Here is a 26,276-nt window from a genome sequence, read left to right on the forward strand (position 1 = left end):
TCAATTGGCCACACGCTACGCTTCCTCGATGGATTGGGACTCTCGACCAACCAGAGGAAGGAATAGAGCCAGATCGACTGGTGAAAGGAGAACCCTATTCCTTGGAGGAGGACTCTCCCACTTGGCCCTAGTTCATTGGCTCTTAAGCTTTATATTCCCCTGAAAGAATCTGGCACAATGGACTGAACTCTTGTTATTAGGTTAGTACTCTGTAGTGATAACTCATACACTCACTTTCCCCCTAGATCCTCTTCGCCAGCCCTTTTTGCTCCAGACCCGGATGTTAGTGGCTCACACGGGTAAACCTAGCTACTCAGAAGTACGAGACCCGAGGATAATAGTCCCAAGCTAGTTTTGGCAGGAAAGTCTGTTAAACTCTTATCTCCAAGTGGAGCTGTGGCTCAATTGGGAGAATGCTAGCTTTCAGCAGAAAAAAAGATTAGGAACAGCGTCAAATCCCTGAGTTCAAGCCCCAGTTGTGGCACTAAAATAAACATAAATTTTAAAACACTGTGGCTCACAACTGAGATCTGAGGATCACAGTTCAAAGCCAGCCAAGTCAAAAAAGGAAAAGGAAAAGGAAAACCTGAAAGTGGAGCTGTGGCTCAAGTGGTAGAGCACTAGCCTTGTGCACAAAAAAAAAAAAAAAAAAAAAATCAGAGACAGCACCCAGGCCCTGAGTTCAAACCCCAGGACTAGCACTAAATACATACATACATACATCATACACTGGCTCCAGAACCTAGGATAGTGACTGCATACCTAGGATCCCAGCACTTGGGAGGGAAGCTGAATGAGCATGAAAGTAAGTTCAAAGCCAGCTTGGGCAACTAAGGGAGACTATGTGCCAAAATAAGATAAATCAGCTCCAGTGCTGGAGATAGTATTGCATGTCTGTAGCACCAGAAAGGGAGGAGGCCGAGGCTTAGGCAAGAGGATCACCAGTTCCAGGCCAGCCTAGCCTACTATTACAACCTTGTTTTAAAACACAGTGGGGCTCCAGTGGCTGTAATCCTAGCTTCTCAGGAGATCTGAGGATCACACTTCAAAGCCACTATGGAGCTATGGCTCAAGTGGTAGAGTTATCCTTGAGCAAAAGAGCTCAGGGACAGCACAAAGGCTCTGTGTTCAAGCACCAGCACCAGCACAAAAAAAGGGGGGAATTGGGGGAAGGAAGCTGAGTGGCATATACCTATAATCCTAGCTACACAAGATATCTGAGGATTTGGGTTTGAAGCAGGTTCAGGAAGAAAACCCTCAAGATTTTTTTTGTTTTTGTTTTTTGTCAGTCGTGGGGCTTGGGGCTTGAACTCTGAGCCTGGGTGCTGTCCCTCAGTTCTTCAGCTCAAGGTGAGTGCTCTACCACTTGAGCCATAGCACTACTTCCATCCTCAAGATTTCTATCTCCAAATGAGACCACATCTGTGACTTGGATCTGTTTTAACTATATATACCTTCTCACCTCCTGCCCTCCAACAACTTTCCGTATTTAACCTAAGGCAGTCTTTCTTTGCCCTATCTCCAAGACCGAAGATGTGGCTCAAGTGGTAGAATGTTATGAGAAAAAAAAATCTTTGTTCAAGCCAGGAAGGGGTGGGGGAGTAAAATAGATTGAAGATGTTGCTCAAGAGGTAGATCTGATCAGGCCTGTAATCCTAGCTACTTAGGAGGCTGAGATCTGAGGATCATAGTTCAAAGCCAGCATGTGCAGGAAAATCCAAGAGACTTATCTCCAATAAACTACTCAGAAAACCGGAAGTGGCCCTGTGGCTCAAGAGGTAGAGTGCTCGCCTTGAGCTGAAGAGCTGAGGGACAGCACCCAGGCTGAGTTCAAGCCCCACAACTGACAAAAAAAAAAGGTAGATCTGCCTAGCAAGAGCAAGACTCAGGGCTTAGAAGGTAGCTTAGTGGTAGAGTGCTTGCCTTGCATGCATGAGGCCCTGAGTTCGATTCCTCAGCACCACATAAACAGAAAAAGCCGAAAGTGGCTGTGGCTCAAGTGGTAGAGCAATAGCCTTGAGCTAAAGAGCTGACAGACAATGCCCAGGCCCAGAGTTCAGGCCCATGACCGACAAAAAAAAAAAAAGAGCAAGTCTCTTTTAAAACATCAGGGAGGGAGAGAAGGAAGGAAGGAAGGAAAAATTAGAGGTAGGGAAAAAAAAACCAAACTAGTGACTCTTGGTATCCCTTTACTCTGTAGCCTAGCTCTGCACTAGCACTTCAGTTCTTAATTCATGCTATTCTGTCACTGAACTCTCTTCTAACAGATCCCACAGGTTTTACTTTCCCAGGGTTTGGAGGAGAAAAGCTCCTCTCACCAGAGAAGACTAAGGGCCAGAAAGGACAAAGGATATACAGTAAACTCAATAGATAAAGCAGCAAAAAAAACTGCATGCTTGTACTAGAAACCCATGCAATTTTAGGACCAAAATGATAAGTTGACCCTAACTGCAGTTAACTGACAGCCCTTAGTAGCATGCTAATTTGTCTTTCCCCTCTACCCACAGAGATCCATTGAACTGAGATCCAGTTTCTAAAGTTTGTAATTAGGGAGGAAGGGGAGTCACTCGGAGAGACTCAGGGGTCTGTAGGTCTGTCTGTCCCTACTCTGTGTCAAGAAGTAGCTATGTAGTAGAATGCCAGACTTGAACAAAAAAGCCAAAGAACAGTATAGTACCCAGTCCCTGAGTTCAAGTGTAGGTCTGTCTGTCCCTACTCTGTGTCAAGAAGTAGATATGTAGTAGAATGCCAGACTTGAACAAAAAGCCAAAGAACAGTATAGTACCCAGTCCCTGAGTTCAAGTCCCATCACCCACACAAAAACAAAAATACTCAAATACTTAAAAGTATCAAATACTATCCCTTGCCTTGACAGGCCTGTCTATCTAGAGATTCTAACTCTAGCACGGGATCTGGGCTCTGGTTTTAGGCAGAAAGGACTAAGGCACTGCTTCCTAAATAGGAATTAGTATAGCTTTTTCCTCATAACTGCATCTCAGATTCAGAAGAGGAATGATGTTGGGATACTAGGACTCAATATGTAAGGCCCAATACAAGGAAGGAAGGAATGAACGAACAAAGGAAGGAACAAAGAAAGGATTTTAGACAATCAGCACTTGACTAGAAAGACCATGACTCTTCCCACTAAAGCATATATAATAGGCAAACCAGAGATAAATATGAGGTTTTACTCAAAGCAAGAAAAAAGGAAACATGAAAAAATGACTTGTTTGTGGCAGGGAATGCTTCCTCTGGAACCAGAATGGCAGTAAGTAGGCCAAGTTTCACAACACTACCACCAACTTCACCAGTACAGGAGTTATACAGGAATAGTCAGCTCGAGCCACATTTTACAAAGAAAGTAAAAAAAAAAATCCCTCCTCAGAGTCCAGAGGGGTCCCAGCTCTAGCTATTGGCAAGTGGCAACTATTGGTCATGTGGCTCCAGTAGCGATGTCCGAAATTCTTCAAGGAAGGTTTCACAATCAGTGGGATGGATCCAGCTTAAGTAGGTTTCTAGGTACAGAGGCAGTGACCTGGAGAGTAAGAAGAGTGATGCCTAAGATTGAAAGGAGATTGGGAAGCCTCTTTTCCCTTACATTTCCTTATCATCCCAGTAGGCCTGTGGACTCCAGGCTTCCAACTGTCCCTCAGCCTGAAGCCAACAAGACTAATCCTCACCGAGTAGCTTCTTTCTGTGTCAGCTCAGTTTGGGCTTCCAGCCTTTGCCACAGGGCAGTGGCATCATCCTTCCGATCCAGCCTCCTCAGAGTCTGAAGCAAGTAATAGGAAGCATCTCTACTGCCTGTAGACAAACCAAAGTACAAAGACTCAGACTTTGATACAGGCTTCATCATCATTTTATAAAAGATTGGGGAAGTGTTTGTCCTATACTCATATAAAACCAGGGGTGGATCATGCACAACCATTCCTACCCCACCGTGTACTAGCTGCCCTGAACAAAGGGCTCAGCTGGCTATCCCATACAACCCACTCTAACTCAGTCTGTGTTTAAGAACCCTAGCAAGATATAGAACTCTTGGGAGCATTATATACACCTGAATTTGTTGTAGATGAACACCTGATTATATCCTAGGTATGCATGCTGGATATCCACTTCTCTTGTCTGCGACCACCCTGCCCAAGAATATCTGCCTAATATATCTATATATAACTCATATCAAGCAAGTATTCATACCTGGGAATATCTGCACACTGAGGAGGAAGTCCTTTAGAGCTTTGGTATCTTGGTCGCTGGCCACCCATACCAGTCCACGACTAATCAGAGCTGCTACCCGAAGTTGTTGCAGTGCCACTTCTGAGCTACACCCCTGCTCATAGTTGAAACCTGCTCCTGGGGACCACCCCCAAAATCAAAAATATCTTCCCAGTCACACAGTCACCAAACTCCCAATCCCCCCTCTACCTATTCTGTGTCCAGAGTTCTCTAGTGGACTGGGACACTCAGAAGGGAACCCACTTCTAGGAGGTAAGAGAAACTGAATCTCTAAATCACCTTGTTCTTTGTCCTCAGGAGTAGTACAGAAGAGCAGCTCAAGACACCTGAAGTGGGACACAAAGCAGGAGAAAAGAAGAACCAACACAAAAATAAAGGTAAGTGAGTGAGAATGGAGTTTGCAAACCTTGGATCCAATACAAAAATCATCCTCACACCTCCCCAGGACTTTGGATACTTCCAGGGCTCACCGACTAAATTCACTAACTGCCTCTTTTGGGGCCTTTAGGTGTACCCAGGCCTGGCCCTGAAGCAGGTGGGTAGCAGAGACCCAGAGCTGGCAATATGGCAGTTCTTTGGATCCTTTTCTGGCTCCTTCCCGCAGCTGGGACATCTTGGGAAGTAAAGACGATGAACGGCTGAGAAGCTCTTCACATACAGTGAAAGCATCCTGGGCTCGGCCTGCCTGGATCAGTGCTGCTGCAGTCTCCAAGAACACCTCTGGCACACAGGGCCCTGGGGGGCAGGGGAGTAGGGAAAACTGGGGTGGGAAGAAGATACAGTGTCTTGAAGAGGCATGATCCACCATACCCAACCTCTCCATTGGGGTCTGGTACCATGCAAGAGTCTTGAGTCCCAAGAAAGGACAGAGAAGTAAAACAGAACATAATAGTTCCCTGCTCCAAAGGGGACCCAGACTCCACCCCTCCCACTTCATTGCAGAGAATGCTGAAGACACACCTACCCTTGGCTCTGAGCCATCCAATAACAGCGCCAATAGGTCCAAATAATGCTCTGCAGCATCTTCTTCCCTGGAGAATCATCGCTCACTTTAGGCCCTATCAGGGCCTAAATATATTCAGTAAGAATATTCTCTTAGCTAATGGAAGGATACTCAAGAGCCTTGAAGAGTAAAGGGGAGGGCAAGGTCTTGGGGCCTTGGCTCAATATGCATATCAGTTCTAGGATAAATTAAGGAGGAGATCTCAGCATTCTAAAGATAGAAGAGGCTATTATCTGTATGAAAAGCCCTCGGTTCCAGGCCTAGAAGACAGAAGACTAAGGAATGAAGACCTATGTCCTTCCCACTGTCTCATTTATCACCCAACTCATTAAAAACTAAAGCAGAGGGATAAAAACTAAAGCAGAGGGATGGTAGGGGGAAAAACAAAGGAGGAGGCAACAATGCTCAATAGGAAATGTCCTCATTACCTTGCTCAAGTAATTGTAATCCCTCTGTACAGCATTTTTAAAATTTAAAAAACGTACAAAAAAAAAAAAAAAAACTAAAGCAGAGGACCGGTACTAGTAGTTCATACCTATAATCCTAGATCCTCAGGAGGCTGAGATCTGGGGATAGCAGTTTAAGACCAACCTGGACATACATATCTGCAAGATTCTTACCTCCAACTAACCAGCAAAAAGCTGGAATTAGAGGTATGACTTAAGCAATTTAAGAGCTCCACCAGTGAGTGGAAAAGGCAAAAAGCTGGAATTAGAGGTATGACTTAAGCAATTAAGAGCTCCACCAGTGAGTGGAAAAGTCAAATGATAAAGCTGAGAGTACTGAAACTCCAGTAAAACTACAGCGCACGCGTGCATGTGTACACACACACACACACACACACACACACACACACACACACACACACACACACAAGCAGAGTCACCTCAGCAAGCTATCAGAAGTAGGAAAAGTTGCTCAAGTGAGCAAGGGAGAACCTCACCTCCCAATCTGTAGGCATCTGCTTGCTAGCAGGTGCTTGGCCTGGCTTGGTGTGACACAGTGAAGGGGAGAGGCTTGGTCAGGTTGTGGAAGTAGCAATTCTGCTTCAATCAACAGTTGGGGGGATCTAGAACTACGAGTAACACTCAAAGCCTAAAAGGAACAGAAAGAAGTGTATCTAATGCCTTTGAGAACCAAACTTGCTTATTCTTTTTTTTTTTTTTGTCGGTTGTGGGGCTTGAACTCTGGGCCTGGGCGCTGTCCCTCAGCTCTTCAGCTCAAAGCGAGCGCTCTACCACTTGAGCTACAGCACCACTTCCGGTTTTCTGATGGTTTATTGGAGATAGGAGTCTCACGGTCTCTCCTGCCCGGGCTGGCTTTGAACCGCGATCCTCAGATCTCAGCCTCCTGAGTAGCTAGGATTACAGGCGTGAGCCACCAGCGCCCGGCAAAACTTGCTTATTCTTATATCCATCTAACACAAGCACTTCAGCCACCCTATATCTTTGTTTTACCTCAACTAGCAGTTCCAGGCTCTCCAGCTCAGCTGATGTGTCTCCTAGTTGCCGATATAATCGAGACGCCTCCAGAAGTGGAAGACTACAGTCTGTGCCTACTTTCAGGGCTTCAATTAAGTACAGCAGTGCTCTCTGTGGATTTTCCTAAATGGGTAGGATACAAACTTCTGCTATCCTCACAAAGCAGTCCATATGATCATGTTTTCCCTAAGCCCCTTAAGGTTGCCTTTACCATCTTACGGAGACAGGTCCCCAGTGCTGTGTACACCTGGACCAAAACAGGTCGTGTACACAGACCTGAGGCTGCTTCATGCAGGTTTCTCAGTGCCCTTGGTAGACTTCCTGTGATCAGCTCCTGGAGGCCTGAGGGCAATCAGGGAATATGATGGGAAACAAAATCACAGGAAAACTCCATGGAGACAGAATAACATAATCCCAGAAGACCCCTTATGAAAGGGATGAGTCAGGTTGCTAGCTGACCTTGTTGGTAGGCAAATGCTGTCAAAAGTACAGCCCTCAAACTCTGGGCATTCTGCAGAGTCAATGGGCCATCTGATTTCTCAACTGGAGGGTTCCAACTTTTAAAAAGTAGCAACAGATCCTCAGAGGTCCTACCCTGGAGAAACAAGGGATAATCAGAGGCTCTAAGCCTGGTAGCTACCCCTGTTCTACTATCAATCTATCCTAACTGGACATATTGACCTCATAAGTTCTGATTTTTTGTTTGTTTATTTTTTGCCAGTCCCGTGGCTTGAACTCAGAGCTTAGGTGCTGTCCCTGAGCCTATTTATGCTCAAGGCTAACACTCTACCACTTCAGCCACAGCACCACTTCTGGCTTTTTCTGATTGGAGATAAGAGTCTCACAGACTTTTCTGCCCTGGTTGCTTCTAACTGCAATCCTCAGATCTCAGCCTCCTGAGTAGCTAGGATTATAGGCATGAACCACTGGTGCCCAATTGATTTCTATTTCCCCAATTCTAAAAGAAAAATAGGGGTCAGAGGCATGGCTCAGTTGGTATAGCACTAGCCAATGAGTAAAAGTGACAGGTACCAAGTTTGAGTCTCAGTGTTAGATGCCCCCCTCCCCCCAAAAAAATAGATATGGCGCAAGGATAAAGGGAAGCAGAAAAATCTGGAGCTGTGGAAACATATTCTAATGTGCCTTCTAATTCACAAGCAGCCCATAAAGACATATGGTAAGAACCATGCTTGAGTTATTGCTGAGAAGATGAAGGTTGGGAGGTGGCATCAGCAAAATCATGAGAACTCTCATTTTATCCAAATTGAGTAAATGTCCCTAAGAAAAATCTCCCCATTAGGGATTAACTAGAACAAGGTCACCCAAGAGTATCTGAGAAAAACGTAGGTTTTCTGGCCACCAACACAGTAGTCCTCCTAAAATATGATGTTCCTGCAGCTTGAGGAAAAGCAAAGAGGGCAGACACCTCATTTTCAGGTCACTTTCTCCCTTACCTGACTGCCATTCAGTGTCTGTAACAGCATGGCCAGGTCCCCAAGATGGTCAGTGCTCAGCCAAAGGGCTGCCTGTAGGCCAGCCAGGAGATGTAAGGCAGAAAGCAGCTCTGGCAGAAGAGAGGAAGCATGCAGAACAGAGTCCCACAGCTCCCTGAGACCCTGTTGCAACCTGGGCTCCAGATGCTCCTGGGTCTCCAGCACTATATAGTACACAAACACATAGCAAATGTGTATTCATCGTCCTATTCACCAACTCTCTGGCTTTCCTCTTCTGTAAGAGGTTAAGAACTGCAATACTTGGTCTGAGAAGGTGGCTCAGTGGTAGAGTGCTTGCCTTGCATGCATGAGGCCCTGGGTTCAATTCCTCATCACCACATAAGCAGAAAAAGCCGGAAGTAGGACTGAGGCTCAAGTGGTAGAGTGCTAGCCTTGAGCTGAAGAGCTGAGGGACAGCACCCAGGCCCAGAGTTCAGGCCCCACGACCAGAAAAAAAAAAAAAAAGGAATGCAATACTACCTCAGCCTGGTGTGAGGAGTACATGGGGGATTAAAGAAGGCAATCTCGGGGCTGGGAAGGTAGCTCAGTGGTAAAGCGCTTGCCTTGCATGCCTGAGGCCCTGGGTTCGATTCCTCAGCACCACATAAGCAAAAAGAAAAAAGCCAGAAGTGGCGCTGTGGCTCAAGTGGTAGAGCACTAGCCTTGAGCTGAAGAGCTGAGGGACAGCACCCAGGCCCAGAGTTCAGGCCCTACAACCGGATCGGAAAAAAAAAAAAAAAGAAGGCCATCTCTCCCTGGAGGTGACAAATTTAGTTGTTCCATACCTTTGAAAGACAAATTGAGACAGAAGTTGGCAAGAACGTGGAGGGAATTTCTGGTCCTTACCTCTCTTGAGACTCCGTTGGATATCCTGGGCTAGATCTTCAGTGAAACCCTGGGCCAAGCTCACCCTCAGGATAATGAAGTTACAGGTGACAGTCAGCTCCAAAGTGAGAACAGGAACAGTGGCAGGGAGCCCTGGAGCAACAGGTGCTGGTTTCATAGGCTCTCCCATGAAAAATGCCCCAAATAAGATGCTACCCCTGCTGGATGCCCACACCTATAATCCTAGCTACTCAAAAGGCTGATGATCTGTGGATCATGGTTCAAAGTCAGCCCAAGTAGGTAAGTCCAGGAGACTTTTTTGTTGTTGGTGGTGGTGGGGCTTGAACTCTGGGCCTGGGCATTGTTCCTCAGCTCTTCAGCTCAAGGCAAGAGCTCTACCACTTCAGCCACAGTATCACTTCTGGTTTTCTGGTAGTTTATTGGAGATAAGAGTCTCATGGATTTTCCTGCCCGGGCTGGCTTTGAACCACAATCCTCTGATCTCAGCCTCCTTAGCAGCTAGGATTATAGGTGTGAGCCACCAGTGCCTGGCTTCCAAGAGATTCTTTTTTTTTTTTTTTTTTTTTTTTTTTTGGGGGGGGGGGGGTCTGGTCCTGGGGCCTGAACTCTTGGCCTGGGCGCTGTCCCTCAGCTCTTCAGATCAAGACTAGCGCTCTACCACTTGAGCCACAGTGCCACTTCCGGCTTTTTTTCTTTCTGCTTATGTGGTGCTGAGGAGTCGAGGCCAGGGCCTCAGGCATGCAAGGCAAGTGCTCTACCACTGAGCCACCTTCCCAGTCCCCCAAGAGATTCTTATCTCCAATTAACCACCCAAAAGCTGGAAGTGGAGCTGTGGTTCAAGTGGTAGAGTGCTAGTCTTGAGCAAAAAATAGAGGAGGAGGGGCTGGGAAAGTGGCTCAGTGGGAGATTGCTGGCTTCAATTCCTCAGCACATAAACAGAAAAAGCTGGAAGTATCACTGTGGCTCAAGTGGTAGAGTGCTAGCTGAAGAGCTGAGGACAGCATCCAGGCAGAGTTCAAGCCCCACCACCGACAGAAAAAAAAAGTGGAGGAGGAAGAAGAGAGGAAAAAAAAGAGGGGAAGAGGAAGAAGCAGCAGCAGCAACAGCAGTAGCTTAGGAACAGAGCCCAGGCCTTGAGGATCAGCACAAACAACAAGTTGTCTAGATTAGACCATCCTGAAAACCACTTCTTCACATGTGCTGTGTAGTGAAAGAGGGAGGGAGAAAAGGAGGGAGAAAAAGAGAGAGAGAAATAAAAATGAATATTCCACTCCAGTCCCCTCTGTGTCTGGGCAGACACAATAATCATCTCAATCCCAGAAACACTTAAGAGGAACTGGTCTCCAGCCATAGTGGAAGGGAACTGACCCAGGGAGGACCATGCGTACCTTGCAGACCCCAAAGGAGCTTCCTGAGACCTTCTAGTGTGTCTTGCGCCAGCTGCTGTCGCCTCAGAGACAGCTGGGTGTCCTGAACCACCTGCCAAAGAGGAAGGGATGTCAATGAGGATCATTTCTTGCAGCAGTAAGGAGGGATACATTCTTCAATCACTTATGATTCTCAGGGCGGAAGGTCAATATCTGCTCCTCCGGGTTGGCTAGGATATTGGTGCTACACAATGAAGGTCTCAGCAACCGTGCCACCTTGGCCTGTCGAACGAGCTGGTCATTCTTTTCCCTCCACAAATCCAGGAAGCTGGTATGCGACACTGAGGAGCCTGCATGGATCTGCTGGGACATGGTCACAGAGCTCAGGCCCAACACCTGTAGCAGTCTTCTGTTGGGTACGGTTGGCCTCAATGAAGCTCAGACCCTAAGGAGAGAGAGACTGGAATTTTGGCACCCCGCCTGTCTCCCTTGCTCGCTTTGGGGTCCCCCCATACCAAGACCCACCTTTTCTAAGACAGACTCACCCCTCTCAACTCGCGGCCCACCTCTAGTTGGCCAGTTTGCAAACGGCTGCCGTAGGTCCTCTTTAAGAGATGGTTCCGCGGGAAACGGGAAAGAAACGAATCTGGCACACCGGCAGGCCATAGGCTAGAGAAAAGTTTGGCGGGACCAGTCCCGTAAAGCCGTGTTAGCTAGTCTTCCCCGTCTGGCCTCGTATCTTCTCAGTGGCTAGCCGGCCCGCGCGGTGCATAATGGGAGTTGTAGTTCCGCCGAGGAACGTACAGTACTTCCCTGGCAGAAAGTTCATGACCAGAAGCCCGAGCCCTCCCAATTTGTCTTATCCTTTCTTTGGACTTCTGTAAGCGGTACGCAAAACGAGGAGACAGAGGAAAGGGAAAAGGAAGAGGTGAGAGAAGAGAGGAATGGAGATGGGAGAGGGGAGGAGGAGAGGAGAGGAAAGAAGGCAGAGGGGAGAGATTATAGAAGTCAACCTAAATGGATCATAAATAAAAAATAAGATCCGAAAATATATAAATCTTGTAAGAATTTTCTTGCCGGGCGCCGGTGGCTCACGCTTGTAATCCTAACTACTCAGGAAGCTGACATCTGAGGATTATGGTTCAAAGCCAGCCCGGACAGTAAAGTCCGTGAGAATTACCTCCAATAAACCACAGAAAAATTGGAAGTGGTGCTGTGGCTCAAGTGGTAGAGCACTAGCCTTGAGCTGAAGAGCTAAGGGATAGCGCCCAGGCCCAGAGTTCAAGCCCCACAACCAGCAAAAAAAAAAGTTTTACATCACATAAACTATACAACGTTGTGGGTAGGATAGGAGGGAAAAACTGGAAGAGAGCAAGAAAAAGGGTGACATTATCCAAAAAGAAATGTATTCTTGGTGGGCACTGGTGGTTCATGCCTATAATCCTAGATGCTCAGGAGGTTGAGATCTGAGAATTGCAGTGTAAAGCCAGCCTGGGTAGGAAAGTCCATGAGACTCTTATCTCCAACTAACTACTAAAAAACCAGAAGTGATGCTGTGGTTCAATGTGGTAGGGACAACGTCCAGAGCCTGAGTTCAAGCCCCACAACGGACCAAAAAAAAAAAAAAAAAAACTTTTTCCTGACTTATGTAACTTGAGCCCCTCTGTACATCACCTTTATAATAACGAACATTAAAATTTTTAACTGCTGGACATCATCAGCTATTAGAAAAATGTAAAATCCTTAAAACCATGAACAAGTCAGCTGCCAGTGAGACTGAGACCTGGATGACCAAGGTTTAAAGTCAGTTCAGATGAAACTTCACCTCCAGTAGAATCATCAAAATGCTGGATTGTGATACGGGTCAAATGGTAGAGTGCCAGGACAAGAAACCTGAGCAAGAGCATGAGGCCCTGAGTTCAAGCCCCAGTACTAGAGGCTGGAAAATGTTAATCATAAATTTACCCTATTGTAATTGGAGTTTTAGACAACAGACCCATGTCAAGGGCTTCCAAAATGTCAGCTTCAGCCACTCAGCCCAATGCCAAAAGACAAATAGTGGTAAAAGACAGGAAAAGGATTTTTATTACACAGGTATACCTAAGCATCGCAGCCCATTTTCTGAAATCAGACATTAGCTTTAGTTTTAGTTTTAGTTTTAAATAAAGGAAGAATTGGAGCAGAAGAGAGATTTGCATAATTAAGCAGTTATAGGCAAAATGTGGCCTAGTTGATTATTATATCTCACTTCTGGTTCTGTGAGAGGGTTCAGAGTATAGAGTCATCACTTGAGGGCAACAATCTGATTCCCATGAGATGATGACCTCTGCTCTAGGGTAAAGCCTCATCATGATAGGCAGTTATCCTCATTTGGGTGGTGGCCTGTCCTTCAAGACTCTGAAGATCCTTTCCTTGGAAGTTCCAGTCCCTTGTGGTAGTTATGTTAAAGTTTCATTTTGTCCTTTCTGGAAGCCAAGGTGATTGCAGGAAAGACTCAGAATAAAGGGGATAGATGTAAAATGAAGGCAGAAATATCAAGCCTTCCTCCTGATTAGGCAATTCATGGGCCTAAATGAAAAGTGGGTGACTTTTAGCAAAAGCTGTTTTTAAGTACCTGTTATGGCACAGCTATTCCCACTTCAAGGAATCCTCCCAGGAGAAATGGAAACATATGTTCCCATTGAGAATTATATATGCAAATATTCATAGTAAATATAAATATTCCTAACAGTTAAAAATGTTCCCAATATTATGTCGAAAAATGAACTTTACAACTTTGGTGTGGGGGGAGGGGGGAGTAGCGGGGAGGATTGGGTGGTGGGGCAGGGGGAGGATGGGAAAGGATGGGAAGGGGAAACAAAAGAGGAGGCTACAATGCTTGATAAGAAATGTACTCATTATCTTGCCCATGTAATTGTAACCCCTTTGTATAGTATTTTCACAATAAAAAAATAAAAATTAAAAAAAATGTTCCCAATAAGCTGGATGTGGTAGCTGAAGCCAGGTAGTTGGGCAGAGATACAGAGATAGGGAATTGTGTGGGTAGAAGGAATTTCAGTTTGAAGCTAATCTGGGCATAAAATTCATGAGACTACATCTCAAACAATGGCTGAGTATACTAGCACTGTGCCTGTTACCAGGGGAAACATGAAGGCTGAGGGCAATGGCATGTGCCTGTCATCCTCAGTGACATGGAAACACAAGTAGAAGCATTGCAGTACAGGCATAAATTAATACTGCTCAGCTCAGGTATAAAGTGAGATCCTAACTCAAAAAAATGCCAATAAAGCTCAGTGGTAGTGGCTCACGCCTATGAGCTACTCAGGAGGCTTGAGATCTGAGAAACAATTCAAAGCCAAATCTGGGCAGGAAAGTCCATGTGACTCTTGATCTCCAATAAACTTCTAAAAAGTTGAAGTGGAACTGTGGCTCAAAGTGGTAGAGTACTCGCTAGTCTTGAGCAAAAAAAGCTCACAGACAGCACCCAGGCCAAGTTCAGTCCTCAAGACGGAAACACACTCTCTCTCTGTCCTCTCACTCTGTCCCCTCTCTCTCTCTTCTCTCTCTCTCTCACATACGCACACACACGCACGCACACACGCGCGCACACACACACACACACACACACACACACACATACATGCCAATATAAAGTAGGGAGGGACTGAAGGTGGAGCTCAAGTGGTAGAGTACCTGCCTAGCAAGTATGTAGTCCCCGAGTTCAATCCCTAGTACCAGCAAAAAAAGATTTTCACAAAGAGCTGGAGATATAGCCCAGTGGAAGAGTGCTTTCCTAGCATAAGCAAAGACCTGGTTTCAATTACAAATAAGTTTTGTTTTTTAATTAAAATGTTCACAGTAGCCCAAAAAAGTACTTTCAAAACAGGAAACAATATAAGATTTATCAGCTGGTCATAGCCAATGATTCAGCATTGAAAAGTTCACAACAGTAATGTATGCACAAAAGATAAACCTCAAAACAAAGTCAGACCAAAAGACCACATATTGCATGTCTATGAAATATCCTGAAAGGCAAATTGATAAGGACTAAAAACAGATCAGTGGCCAAGACAGGGACAGGAGGTTAGCTGTAAACAAAGTACAACTAATTGGAGATGATAAAAATGTTCTCTAACTAAGTCATGGTTTGTTATATGACACTTAAAAGTCCAACCAACTGGGCTGGGAAGGTGGCTCAGTGTTAGAGGCCCTGGGTTCAATTCCTCAGCCCCACATAAGCAGAAAAAACTGGAAGCGGTGCTCTGGCTCCAGTGGCAGAGCATTAGCCTTGAGATGAAGAGTTGAGGGACAGTGCCCAGACCCAGAGTTCAGGCCCCACGACCGACAAAACAAAAAGTCCAACCAACCAAAGGAAAACTAAGGTGAATTGGATTTTACCAAAAAACTTAAATGTGCAAAATTAAAAAACTGTGATGCTGTGAAATTTGGTCCTCATCACTATTTCTGGCTTCTAATTCCCTACCTAAGATGAGTCACAGAAATATTCTAGTTTTCCCCTACCTTTAGCTGAACACCAAGAAATCCTCTTACTCAACTTATCTGATGGAAGCTTATAAGACCCTCCTTATGTCAGGCGCTGGTGGCTCACGCCTGTAATCCTAGCTACTCAGGAGGCTGAGATCTGAGGATCGCGGTTCAAAGCCAGCCCGGGCAGGAGAGACCGTGAGACTCCTATCTCCAATAAACCACCAGAAAACCGGAAGTGGCGCTGTAACTCAAGTGGTAGAGCACTCGCCTTGAGCTGAAGAGCTGAGGGACAGCGCCCAGGCCCAGAGTTCAAGCCCCACAACCGACAAAAAAAAAAAAGACCCTCCTTATTTCACAGGGGTGTTTTTCCGTATCTGGGTGGGAGGAAGGAATGCTATATAGTCAAAAAAAAAATTGAACAAAGCCCAAGCAGTGTGATACATGCTTATACTTACAACAGTGGGGAGCCGGAGACAGGAAGGTCTTAAGTTCATGGCTAGGCTGGACTACATCCTGTTACAGACCTCAGATATCAAGATTCAATAGAATGAAATGACTATGACTAGACGGACCCTACTGGGTTCCCCTGTATTCCTCCCTGTCCCCCATGAGACTATTGGCAATGAATCTCCATAAACCCTCAAAAGGGCAGAGTTTGGAGTTTCCCAGTTCCTGAAAACATAGAGGTTTCCTATGTGCTTGGAGAAGACACTGAAGCTGTATCCTTCTTTCATATCTCCTTCTATGCATCTCCTTACCCTTAATGATAAACCACTAAACTTAAGTAAATGCTTCCTGGAGGTCTGTGAACTTTTCAAACAAACTTGCCCAAGAATACAATTGTGGGGAAAACTACTTCATAGCCTGTCAGTCAAAAGCACAAGTACAGCAACTTGAGACTTAAGTGGGGAGGGCAGTATTAAGAACTATTCCTGTATGTGGTGTCAGCACTGAACTGAAGTTGAGCATAGAGGTACAAACCTATAGACCCAGAACTAGGAAGGCAGAGACCGGATCAAAGTTCTAGGTCAGCAGGAGCAGAGTTAGTGAGACTCCATCTCAACAAAACAAACCAGGCATGGATGTGTGCCTAGAATTCCAGCTAATCAGGAAGCAAAGGTAAGGAAGACCTAGGTTCAAGACTGGCTCTAGGCAAAAAGACCCTGTATGAAAAATAACTAAAGCAAAAATGGGCTAGGTACATGGCACACAAATGGTAGAATGACTGCTTAGCAAGCATGGAGCTCTTGAGTTAAAACTCCAATACCCCCTTCCAAAAAAATAACTGAATGGAAATAGAGGATACTCAGCTGATATCAACTGCATAACTAATTGTTTGTTGTTGAGAAGAAATATCCCCTTTTAAGGTGATAGGCGTCTTCTGTGTTGATAGTGGTGTGAAAGCAGTTGAAAACAGTTTTCTGGCTTGTTTGTTTTTACTGAATCTCACTACAACTCACAAGATAGAGAAAATATTTGCAAATCTTATCTGTGACTTACACCTAGAATATAGAAAGAATGTCATGCACAATGGAAACCATTTTTTGTACAATTAATATATGCCATTAAAAGAATGTTTACAGGGGCTGGGAAGGTGGCTCAGAGGTAGAGTGCTTGCCTTGCATGCATGAGGCCCTGGGTTTGATTCCTCAGCACCACATAAGCAGAAAAATGTGGAAGTGGTGCTGTGGCTCAAGTGGTAGAGTGCTATCCTTGAGCTGAAAAGCTCAGAGACAGTGCCCAAATCCAGAGTTCAGGCCCCACAACCAACAACAACAACAAAAGAATGCTTATAAAAACACAACCCAATTAGAAAATAGGTAGGGGAATGAACAGTGGCACACAGTTGTAATTCCAGCACTCAAGAAGCTGATGTAGAAGGATAGTGAGTTTGAGGCCAGCCTGGGCTATATAGGAAGGCCTTATCTTAAAACGAAGCTAGTCAAGGCAGAATAGTCAAAGAAACCCTTACCTCCAATTAGCCAGCAAAAAGCTGGAAGTAGAGGTAGAACTGAAGTTGCAGAACACCAACCTTGAGTAAAATATCTAAGTGTAAGCATGATGCCTGAATTCAAGCCTAGTACTAGCACAGACAATAAAAAAGAAAAAAAAAACACATTATACATGAATGTTCATAACAGTATTGCTCATAACCAAAAGATGAAAACCGCAATGTCAATCAATAGGTAGAAGAATAAAATACAGACCAATGCAATTGAGTATTACGTGGCCATAGAAAGAACGAAGCTAATACATACTGCAACATGATTTATCAATTGTGGGACTTGACCTGAGAACCTGGGCACCGTCCCAGAGCTTTTTTTGCTCAAAGCTGGCATTCTACTACTTTGAGCCACAGCACCACTTCTCGTTTTTCTGGTGGTTAACTGGAGATAAGAGTCTCAGGGACTTTCCTGACAGGCTGGCTCTGAACGACGATCCTCATCTCTCAGCCTCCTGAGAAGCTAGGATTACAGGCTGAGCTACCAGTGCCCAGCTGCAACATGATTTTTGAAATGCTTAGTGAAAGAGGCCAGACAGAAAAGAATACATATTGCATGATTTTGTGTGTGTGTGTGTGGCACTGGAGATTGAACACAGGGACTTGAGTTATATCCCCAATTCTTAGTGATCTCATCTATATGAAATACTCAGAAAAACAAGTAAAGAGACAGAAAGCATACTGGTGGCAGCAGGGGTTGGAGAAGGAGAAAGTGAATGTTTTGGGGCACAGGGGTTTTTTTGGAGATGAAAATGTCATAGAATTGACCACTGTGATGGCTGCACAAGATTATGAATGTACTTTGGAATGGCAATTTTTTCAGGAGCAGCAGTACATGCCTGTAATCCCAACACTTGAGGCTATTCCAATCTGTGCCTGGTAGGAGAGGACACTGACCTTCCTCTCAGCCCTTTTAGGAATACTGGAAATTCTCCTACATCTCAGACACACATATTTACATTATTATTTTATTCCACTTTGGAAACCACCCCTGTAGTTTATCAGATGTATCCAAATCAGAACTTAGGGAAGAGGCTCCACTATGCTTCTGAATTATAAAATAATTAAGTCCCAAAGCCAGCAAACCCCTGGCTGCCTGATGGTAAGAGGCGTGGCTGAGGCTCCCTTGTGGATCATCTAGCACCTGTGTGGGCAAAGCTAGATTATTTTTCCATTCTTTCCACAGCCAGGTGCCAGTGTCCACAACCTGGGCTACCTCTGCTGGGCCAAAACTAGTTTTCTGAACCAGGAGCTCACAGCACCATCTACTCGCATCACCAAAGCTATGCCCAGTAAGAGTCCCACGCTGCTCACAATGAAGCCTATGGCTTCAAAAATGAACCTGCAAAGAAAGGTAGAGTACTTCAGAGGCTGATTGTAGGTCTTGGGTCTTTCCCACACAGAGGCTTTGTTTAATGTCTCTCCCTCTCCACCACCTGTCCTTCTCGAGCAAATCTACTCACTTGGGGGCAAACACCTTCCAGACCATAAGATGCCTGCGGAGGATGAAGGCTGCTAAGGCACAGGCCAGAATCTAAGGGAAGAGAAGAGGGCAGAATTAGTTTGCAAGTAGGGGATAGGGGCAAGAAAGTAGGAAAAAGGGAGAGTTGCTATATGAAAAATATGAAACAATGTAAAAATGAGAAAAGCTCAGTACTTTTATGATCTGCATTCTTCACTCACCTGAATACCAAGAACAAACAGGTACTTGAGGCCCAGCTGCAGCAGCGCTGCATGGAATTGGTGTGGTGCTTCCCGGAGACGCATCTCCATCAGTGGCTCCTCTTCCTCCTCTTCAGACCTGATTCTGGCTTCAACTTCACTCCCTGGAGACTGCCGCCTCTTCTTTGGCCCTTGACTCTCACACAGGAAGGGCCAGAGCAAGAGCAGGGGGCAACCTACTGTCTCAGGGGAAGGCAGGGATGGTATCAATAGAGGACAGGACAGTATCAATGGGACCAGTCCATCTTAGTCCCTAGCAACTCCAATTGGCTCAGGCTTTAATTAGCCTCAGCCAAGGGATGCCAAGGATCCAACAAAACTACGCATATCCAGGACTTTCCTCTTTCTACAAAAGCCAGAATAAAACAATGGAAGCTGGGAAGGGAAAGCAAGGAGGTACCTGCAAAGAGGAGGTGGGAGGCAAAGGTGTTGGCTCCCACTAGCAAAGCAGGCAGCCAAGTAGAGGATCCATGACCTTCTGGGAACCCTACAAAGGCTGCATGCCACTGAATGGCTGGAAAGACAGGTTGGTGGCCTGTGGAGTAGAAGGTCTGTGTAGCCATGAGGGTCCAAGCGGAAACTGCCTGCCATGGCACAGTGAAAGGGCCTAGAGGAAAAGATAAGTCTTTAAAATCTCATTTGTTAATGCAAGCCTTACTGCTCCAGAATCATAGGTTCCTCATATACATACATGCCCATCATCTTACTTCCTTGTCAGGACTCTGTAATTCTAGTTCTCTTGTTATACAAAGCCCTGTCATTCTAATCTGAAACCCACCCCCTTATGTTTAACCTTTCTTTAACACACACAGTTCATTATGCTGTATTTTCATAATTAGCCACTTATATTACTGGAAAATCAGAAAATATACTGAAAGGATGTAACATTTCCACAAGAAATGAGTCTAAAGGACTCCTTGTCTTCCCCCTCCATAACTGATAGTTTGAGGGAGGGATTAGATTGGTGATGGCAGATATAAGAGGGGACATCAAGTAGACCTTTTCTAATTGTGAGGGGCATGAAGCAACACTTCCCTGAAAAAAGGAAGCTGGACTCCACTGTCCTCAGGTCAATGAGGACTAAGATATGTATTTACCAGGAGTGATGATGGGAATCCCAGCAGCAAGTAGATGCAGGAGAAGGAAGCTCTGCAGAAACAGAAGCAGGAACACAAGGCTGATGCGTTCTGCATGCAATAGCAGAAGTGGGAAGGTCAACAGGGTGAGGGCTGTGACCATAGCAGCTGAGTAGACACTCCCCAACTGATAAGCAGCCACAGTCAAGGGAACCTGAGATTTGGTCTTTTCTAGACGGCCCCGGAACTCCTCCTGCATGTATCGGTAGATTTGAGGGACCACGTAATCCAGGTCAGCCTGAGAAGTAGGGGGTCCTGAGAAGGGAGTGAGGACAGTCCTGGTCCTTGAAGCACCGACCCCAGCCTTCACCAGCACTGCCACAGGCCTCCAGAGCAGCAGCATGAGCCCTGAAGCAGCCAGCCCCACCACAGCCCGCGGCAGCACAACTGATGCCCCAGAAACCAGGGCCCGGAGACGTGGTGGTGCTTCATCTGCTCCCGATGCCAATGCCCAATAGGCAGCGGTACCTAGAGCCATGAGAGGAAGCCCCCAGCGCACAAAGAGCACAGAAGGCTCAGGGCTCTTGAGGTTACCATAATGGCGAAGCCACAGACGCACAGCAACTAACAGGGCCACCAGTGACCCCACACAAGCTCCATACCACAAATTCTTGTCTCGACCACCCACTATGGATGCCAGAGGACTCAACCAGGGAGAGGAGTGGCAGGCAGGAGTCTCTTCAGGGCAGCGATGGAAAAGCCCAGCTAGCCTTGTACATAAAAGTAACCCAACTCCAAGCCACAGGGCATAGGTGCCAGTGTGCCGTGGGGGCACTGTTGGAGCAGAGGAGCTAAGGCGGGACATTGTGAGCAGCTTAGGTGGCAGCACTTGGCCTTCCCAGTGAAGCTGGGCAACTAGGAATAAGATGAGTGAGCCCAGAAGGAAGGGGGTAGCCCTGGCTTCAGCTACAACAAAACTATCAGAGAAAAAGGCAGCCAAGCGAATAAGCAGGAATAACAGGACAGGCCCAGGAATGGGAAGTAGAGTTGTTACAGGCCTCTTAGACCCCCAGCCAGTCCACGTTTTCCACAGAAAATAAAGGAGTGAGCCTGTTGCAGCCATAGCCCCTAGAAGCACTGGATCTAGCTTCATCCTAGTAACTGTCAAGAGTCCGACATACAGTATGGCCCCAGCAAGGCTCCAGGCTATAGGTATCAGCAGTAGGGAATGAAAGGGAAATCCTGGGGATGCTGCCCACTGGGATGCGAGCAGGCAGAGAAAGCAAGCAGCAGCCAAGATAGCAGCACCTCCTGCCATGCGGACCAGAGAGAAACGGGCCCAAGACTCAATGCACATGGCTCGAGCTCCTCGCAGGAACTGCTGCAGCTCTGCAATCAGAGTCTGTAGTGCTGTCTCAGCCCCTTGGGGACTCTGTAGAAGTCGATTGTAGTCAATAGAGGCCTTGATGAAGAGATTCTGTAGCTCATTAAGCTCCTTAACTTGGAGGTCCTGAGCAGCAGCTGAGTAGGCGCTCAGAAATCGGGACACCTAGCAGAAAAGATCACAGAGATCAGGAGACACAGGTCAGAGATATAAATCAGGGCAAAGGTAAACATAGGTATTACAAAAGACATTACACATTCTGTCCAGAATGGGGAAAGGGAGGGATAATAGAAAGGGAACCTGGCTATGGAAGGGAGATGACGACTGGACAAAAGACAATGAGTGCTTATTATGCTTTGATCACACTGAAGCCTCATCCCCTCACTTACCTGTTGGGCATTGAGATAGAGAGCTGAGGCCTGGGCTAGAGCAGAAGCATAAGGCTGGGAGTCCTTGCCACCTGAGAAAAGTTCAGTCATCACCTCTCCAATGTTCCCAAATGGAATGGGTATGCCTAGAAGCAGGGCCAGTGTAGGCACAAGGCTGATTTGAGGAATCACCTCTGGCTCCTAGAGGGATACAATAGAGTTCATCTCAAAGCTGAAGTCAGTATTTGGGAGGGAAAACATAGGGGCATAGGTAGAAATGGGAATGAGTAATACCCAGATTATGATTGTGACAGCCTACAATATAGGGATCCATGAGTATGCTGTAAACCCTATGTGAGCTAACTACAAGGAGGCCAGAAAAGGCACAATCCAGTCCTTACCTCTGGTGGAGTGCTGGAAAAGAGGGCCATGGGGCTGTATAGAAAGAGTGCAGCTGAGACCTCGAGATCACTGTCCCCTCCATGGTCTCCATTCATGGTCATCCCATGGTCCCCAGCCACCACCAGCAGTGTGTCATTCTCCAGACGCTCTACAAGTCCCCTGAGAGCCAAGAAATGTGGTAGGGTCAGCATAAAGATTCTTCTAGGCAGGCAGTGGTGCCTCACTCCTGTAATCCTATCTACTCAGAAGGCTGAGATCTGAGGAATGTGGTTCGAAGCCAGTCAGAGTGGAATTCTTTTTTTTGTCACTCCTGGGGCTTGAACTCAGCGCCTGAGCACTGTCCTTGAGCTTCTTTTGCTCAAGGCTAGCACTCTACCACTTGAGCCACAACTCCAATCTGGCTTATTCTGTTTATGTGGTACTGAGGAATAGAACCCAGGGCTTCATGCATGTTAGGCAAGCACTCTACCACTAAGCCACATTCCCAGCCTAGGCTGGAATTCTTATCTCCAGTTAACCACAAAAAGCTGGAAGTAGAGTTGTGGCTTAAGTAGTAGAGCTCCAGCCGTGAACAAAAGAAAAAATAAGAGCTCAGGGACAGCACCCAGGCCTTGAGTTCAAACCACAGAACCACAAAAATAAAAAAATAAATAAAATAGAAAAGATTCTTCTCAGAGGCCCATTCATCCCCAGCTATGACTTCCACTAATAGGGCCTAGACTGCTGGCGAAAAGATAGCTTTTCAGTCATAACCCTGCCTCCCAAAGCTACACACTGTGTTATTCAACATGGAGAATACCCCTAACTTTAGAAAAAGGTTTGAAGAAGATGAAATTCGGCTAGGAGAGCCTCAAAATAAAGACTTTTCCTCTTGGTACCAAATATCCTAAGATTCTCAAACACAAATCCATTCCCCAACCAATACCCCACACTCACTGGATCACCTGGTCCATCTGGCTAAGTTTCTTGGCCATTTCAGGGTGGTGAGGACCATGCTTGTGGCCACAATGATCCACACCCAGGAAGTGAGCAATCAGCACGTCCCATTCACCACTGTCCACTGTGAAGGGGAGAACACGGAGCACAGGGGACTAAGGTCCACTCTTCAATCCCAGCCAAGCTTTTGACATCCCTCCACCACTAAAGACAAAACCCCATGCTGTTGTATCCACAAAAGACCCAGGATTTTTAGACAAAAGCAGCTCTTCTCAGTCCCAGCCTTACTCAGCATCTAAGTGCCTTTAGCCCCATGCTCACTGGTGGGATAAAGGTGCTCTAGGATGCCATTGTCCACTGTGTGTAGGTCTCTGACATTGAAGGATGAAAAGAAGAAAGCTTGGGAAAAAGCTCCAGGGAAAAGGTCTTTCCAGGTATCATCTCCCATGAAAACTATACGCTTTCCTGCAGAGACAAGACAGGGGGTCAGAGTCTGAACAGAAGTCAGGTCAGAGGAGGAAACACTTTATTAAAGACTCATCAGAAATCCCAACCACACACTCTAAAGCACAGCAACTCCTTTTCTACTGGAACCTAAAATTTCCATCAGAGCTTTCTCTGGTGAACCACCTTATATCCAGATGTCTCATTTCAATTCCTACAAAATGACTAGCTAGTTCTCAATCTCTAGGTAGCTCTGTTGGCCTGTTTTTCCTGGGTATAACCTGTTATTTCCAAGTTATTAGGGAAACAAGCAGGGCCTCTAGTCTCTTCATTTATAAGCCAAGACCCTTCATTTCTCCCCTGCCTCTTTACTAACTTCCTCAAGAGTAAAGCCACATTCTGTGCAAATCAGAAATGTTGCCAAGGTTAAAGCTCTTTGTCCTTCAAACTGAGGACTTATACCCAAGGCCCTGCATTGGTCTCTTTCTCTTACTCAGTCCTCCTGTACCGCAGCCAACCATACAGCCAGGCATCCAAAGTTCTAGCATCCTGACTTCTAAAGAAACATAAATACTCAGGTATACCCGAGGCCCATACTGACCTGCACTGGTGAGCTGCTTAATGAGATTGTCTTCTACTATGGCGTGACTGGCAAAGTTACTGCCAGCATCAATAAAAGTAGGCAGTGAGCCAGTGGTGAGGGCTTTGAGGCGCTGCATGGTGGTAGTGGGAGGGTCAACTAGAGATTGGTACAGCCGGGCATGGTGGGGCTGAATCTCCAGGATCTTCTGCAAGGAGCCCAATTTTCCCAGAAAGGGCAAGGAGACAGGAGATTTCCCAGGCACATGTGAGCGCTGGGGTTGGGCAAAGTCAAATCGTAGTGCATCTATCAGCACCAACACAACCCTGGAGAAGTGGGAAGCCATCCAGCAGGCCCCAGGCTTCCCTTGGCTCCCCCAAGGCAGGGACCCAGGACCTGGGGGTTCATGACAGCTGCTTTGGTTGGTGAGCTCCAAACGTGTGAGAAGGAAGCCACTGGTGAAGAGAGCAATGCCAGCGTAGAAAAGGAAAGAGACCCAGGCCAGGAAGGCCAGCACAGAGACCTTCCGCATCCTGGTAGAGACAGGGGAGGGAATATCATGGTGAAGTAAAGCATATTCTGGTCCTTGACCATCCAACCAGCATCACTTCCTCTTAGCCAATCCAATAGTCCTCTCACCGAGGTACAAGTCTGTAGGTAGTAACCTTTAGCCTGTTAAAAATGTTTGCGGTGCTCTTCCTACGTCTACTGAATTAGGATGTTGGGGGTGGGGCATCAAATTTTCCAACCAGGGGATTTTGATGCTGCAAAACCATAGCCCACGAGGAAAACTTGATTCCAAGTGATAAGACTGCTTTCTAACAGGTTGTCTCAGACCTTATCCCCAACAGGCAAATCTCAACACTCCAGGGGGGTGGCCAGGGCTCTCAGCCGCCAGAGAATCTGGACCCAGTAAACGGCGCCGCCTGGCGGGGACCAAGAGGACAAGGAGGAGGAGTCACGCTCCGCTTCCGGGCCTTCCGGGTAACCAGAAAGCACGACCTTCCCGCCGGGCATCGCGACCGGAGCGCGGGTCCAAAGCCAGGGCGACTCGCCGAGACCCAGTCGTCCAGGCGGATCTGCCTCTTACCGTGGCTACCCAGTCTGCGCCTCGGCACTACGGCCCCGGAAATGAGGCACCGCTGGCAGCGAGCTGGGGCAGGGCCGATCACCCACACTTCAGATTGGGGGCAGTCGGAAGTTCTCAAGAGACCCAGCTTACCTGGATCCGTGCCCGGAAGTGCAGCGGCGGCGCCTGGGGCCCGGCACCATAGAGGTGCGCGCGCCAGAGAGAGCGCGCCCTACTGAGAGCCCGGTCGCCACCTACCGGTGCCTGGGTGGAAAGTCCACCAATGAAATTTGATTGGAAATTTTTTAAATTTAGAATTGTGGACCAGGACCTGAAGTAGAAGAGATGGAGGGAGAAGGTGAGGGGTGTATCTCAGTGGTGGAGCGCTTGCCTAATTTGCTCAAGGCTCTGAGATCCATCCCTAGCACCGGAAAAAAAAACAAAAAACACCAAGAGTTGAGAAAAATGTCCATTCTTGGTAATGACTATTTACAGGGCTTGAAGCCTAGCTCTTCCCTACCCCCCCCAAGACGCGACACACACACACACTCACTGTGATTATTGGATACTATAATCTGTAAAATATAACTAATTTTTTTGGGGAGGGGAGGGGAGGTCCGGTCGTGGGGCCTGAACTCTGGGCCTGGGCGCTGTCCCTCAGCTCTTCAGCTCAAGGCTAGCGCTCTACCACTTGAGCCACAGCGCCACTTCCGGCTTTTCTTTTTGCTTATGTGGTGCTGAGGAATCGAACCCAGGGCCTCATGCATGCAAGGCAAACGCTCTACCACTGAGCCACCTTCCCAGCCCAAGTAATTCTTTTTTTTTTTGGGGGGGGGGGGGGTCCGGTCGTGGGGCCTGAACTCTGGATGTGAGTGCTGTCCCTCAGCTCTTCAGCTCAAGGCTGGTGCTCTACCACTTGAGCCACAGCGCCACTTCCGGCTTTTTCTGCTTATGTGGTGCTGAGGAATTGAACCCAGGGCCTCAGGCATGCAAGGCAAGCGCTCTACCACTGAGCCACCTTCCCAGCCCCCAGCCCAAGTAATTCTTATTTCACCTTTTTGCTTAGCTGATGCCAACTGATAGACTTCATCATTCTTACCCTCAAAGCTTCTAAGTTGAATCTTTTATTAAAATAATAAAATCCCAAATATTCTGTTTAATTATGAGCAAAAGATCTGACCAGACAATTCTCATAAATAAGGTTTAAAACGGCCAAAAAATATGGAGATTCGCACCATGATTGGCCACTAGGAAGTTCAAGCCCCAGTACAAAAAAAAAAAAAGGAAATGGGCTGAAGTAGCTCAGTGAAACAGCAGTGACTCAGCATGTACAAGTCATGGGTTCAAGTCTATGGGTTCCATCCTCAGCATCCAAAAAA

The 26,276-nt window shown here is 46.7% G+C and overlaps 2 protein-coding genes across 11 annotated transcripts; both read right to left on the reverse strand.

Moving 5' to 3' along the window:
* Window positions 1-3,174: 3,174 nt before the first annotated feature.
* On the reverse strand, window positions 3,175-11,135 carry Fancg (FA complementation group G). Of its 4 annotated transcripts, none has more exons than XM_042698087.1 (15): window positions 10,972-11,135; window positions 10,703-10,871; window positions 10,448-10,538; window positions 9,060-9,191; window positions 8,175-8,284; window positions 7,180-7,315; window positions 6,932-7,062; window positions 6,697-6,843; window positions 6,183-6,334; window positions 5,201-5,267; window positions 4,707-4,996; window positions 4,516-4,562; window positions 4,198-4,353; window positions 3,681-3,804; window positions 3,175-3,535 (listed from the first exon to the last, which is right to left on the reverse strand). In XM_042698087.1, exons 2-15 carry the CDS (start codon window positions 10,796-10,798, stop codon window positions 3,427-3,429), a joined length of 1,788 nt encoding a protein of 595 aa, XP_042554021.1. In that variant the 5' UTR covers window positions 10,799-10,871; window positions 10,972-11,135; the 3' UTR covers window positions 3,175-3,426. The 4 variants fall into 4 exon arrangements, with proteins under 4 accessions (XP_042554021.1, XP_042554015.1, XP_042553999.1 ...); XM_042698081.1 differs by having other exon boundaries at window positions 4,198-4,347; window positions 8,175-8,377; XM_042698065.1 differs by having other exon boundaries at window positions 8,175-8,377.
* A 6,356-nt stretch (window positions 11,136-17,491) lies between these two features.
* Window positions 17,492-25,107, reverse strand: Pigo (phosphatidylinositol glycan anchor biosynthesis class O). 7 transcript variants are annotated; one of them, XM_042696960.1, is made up of 12 exons: window positions 25,051-25,107; window positions 23,850-24,361; window positions 23,126-23,269; window positions 22,805-22,928; window positions 21,868-22,027; window positions 21,488-21,667; window positions 21,039-21,263; window positions 19,736-19,787; window positions 19,039-19,245; window positions 18,600-18,817; window positions 18,380-18,450; window positions 17,492-18,258 (listed from the first exon to the last, which is right to left on the reverse strand). In XM_042696960.1, exons 1-12 carry the CDS (start codon window positions 25,098-25,100, stop codon window positions 18,129-18,131), a joined length of 2,073 nt encoding a protein of 690 aa, XP_042552894.1. In that variant the 5' UTR covers window positions 25,101-25,107; the 3' UTR covers window positions 17,492-18,128. The 7 variants fall into 7 exon arrangements, with proteins under 7 accessions (XP_042552894.1, XP_042552852.1, XP_042552842.1 ...); XM_042696918.1 differs by having other exon boundaries at window positions 18,600-18,814; window positions 19,736-21,263; XM_042696908.1 differs by having other exon boundaries at window positions 19,736-21,263.
* Between the last annotated feature and the right edge of the window lie 1,169 nt (window positions 25,108-26,276).

Source organism: Dipodomys spectabilis, unplaced genomic scaffold (genome assembly GCF_019054845.1).
Source record: "Dipodomys spectabilis isolate Male_0828 unplaced genomic scaffold, ASM1905484v1 ptg000006l, whole genome shotgun sequence".
Classification (NCBI taxonomy): Eukaryota; Metazoa; Chordata; class Mammalia; order Rodentia; family Heteromyidae; genus Dipodomys; species Dipodomys spectabilis.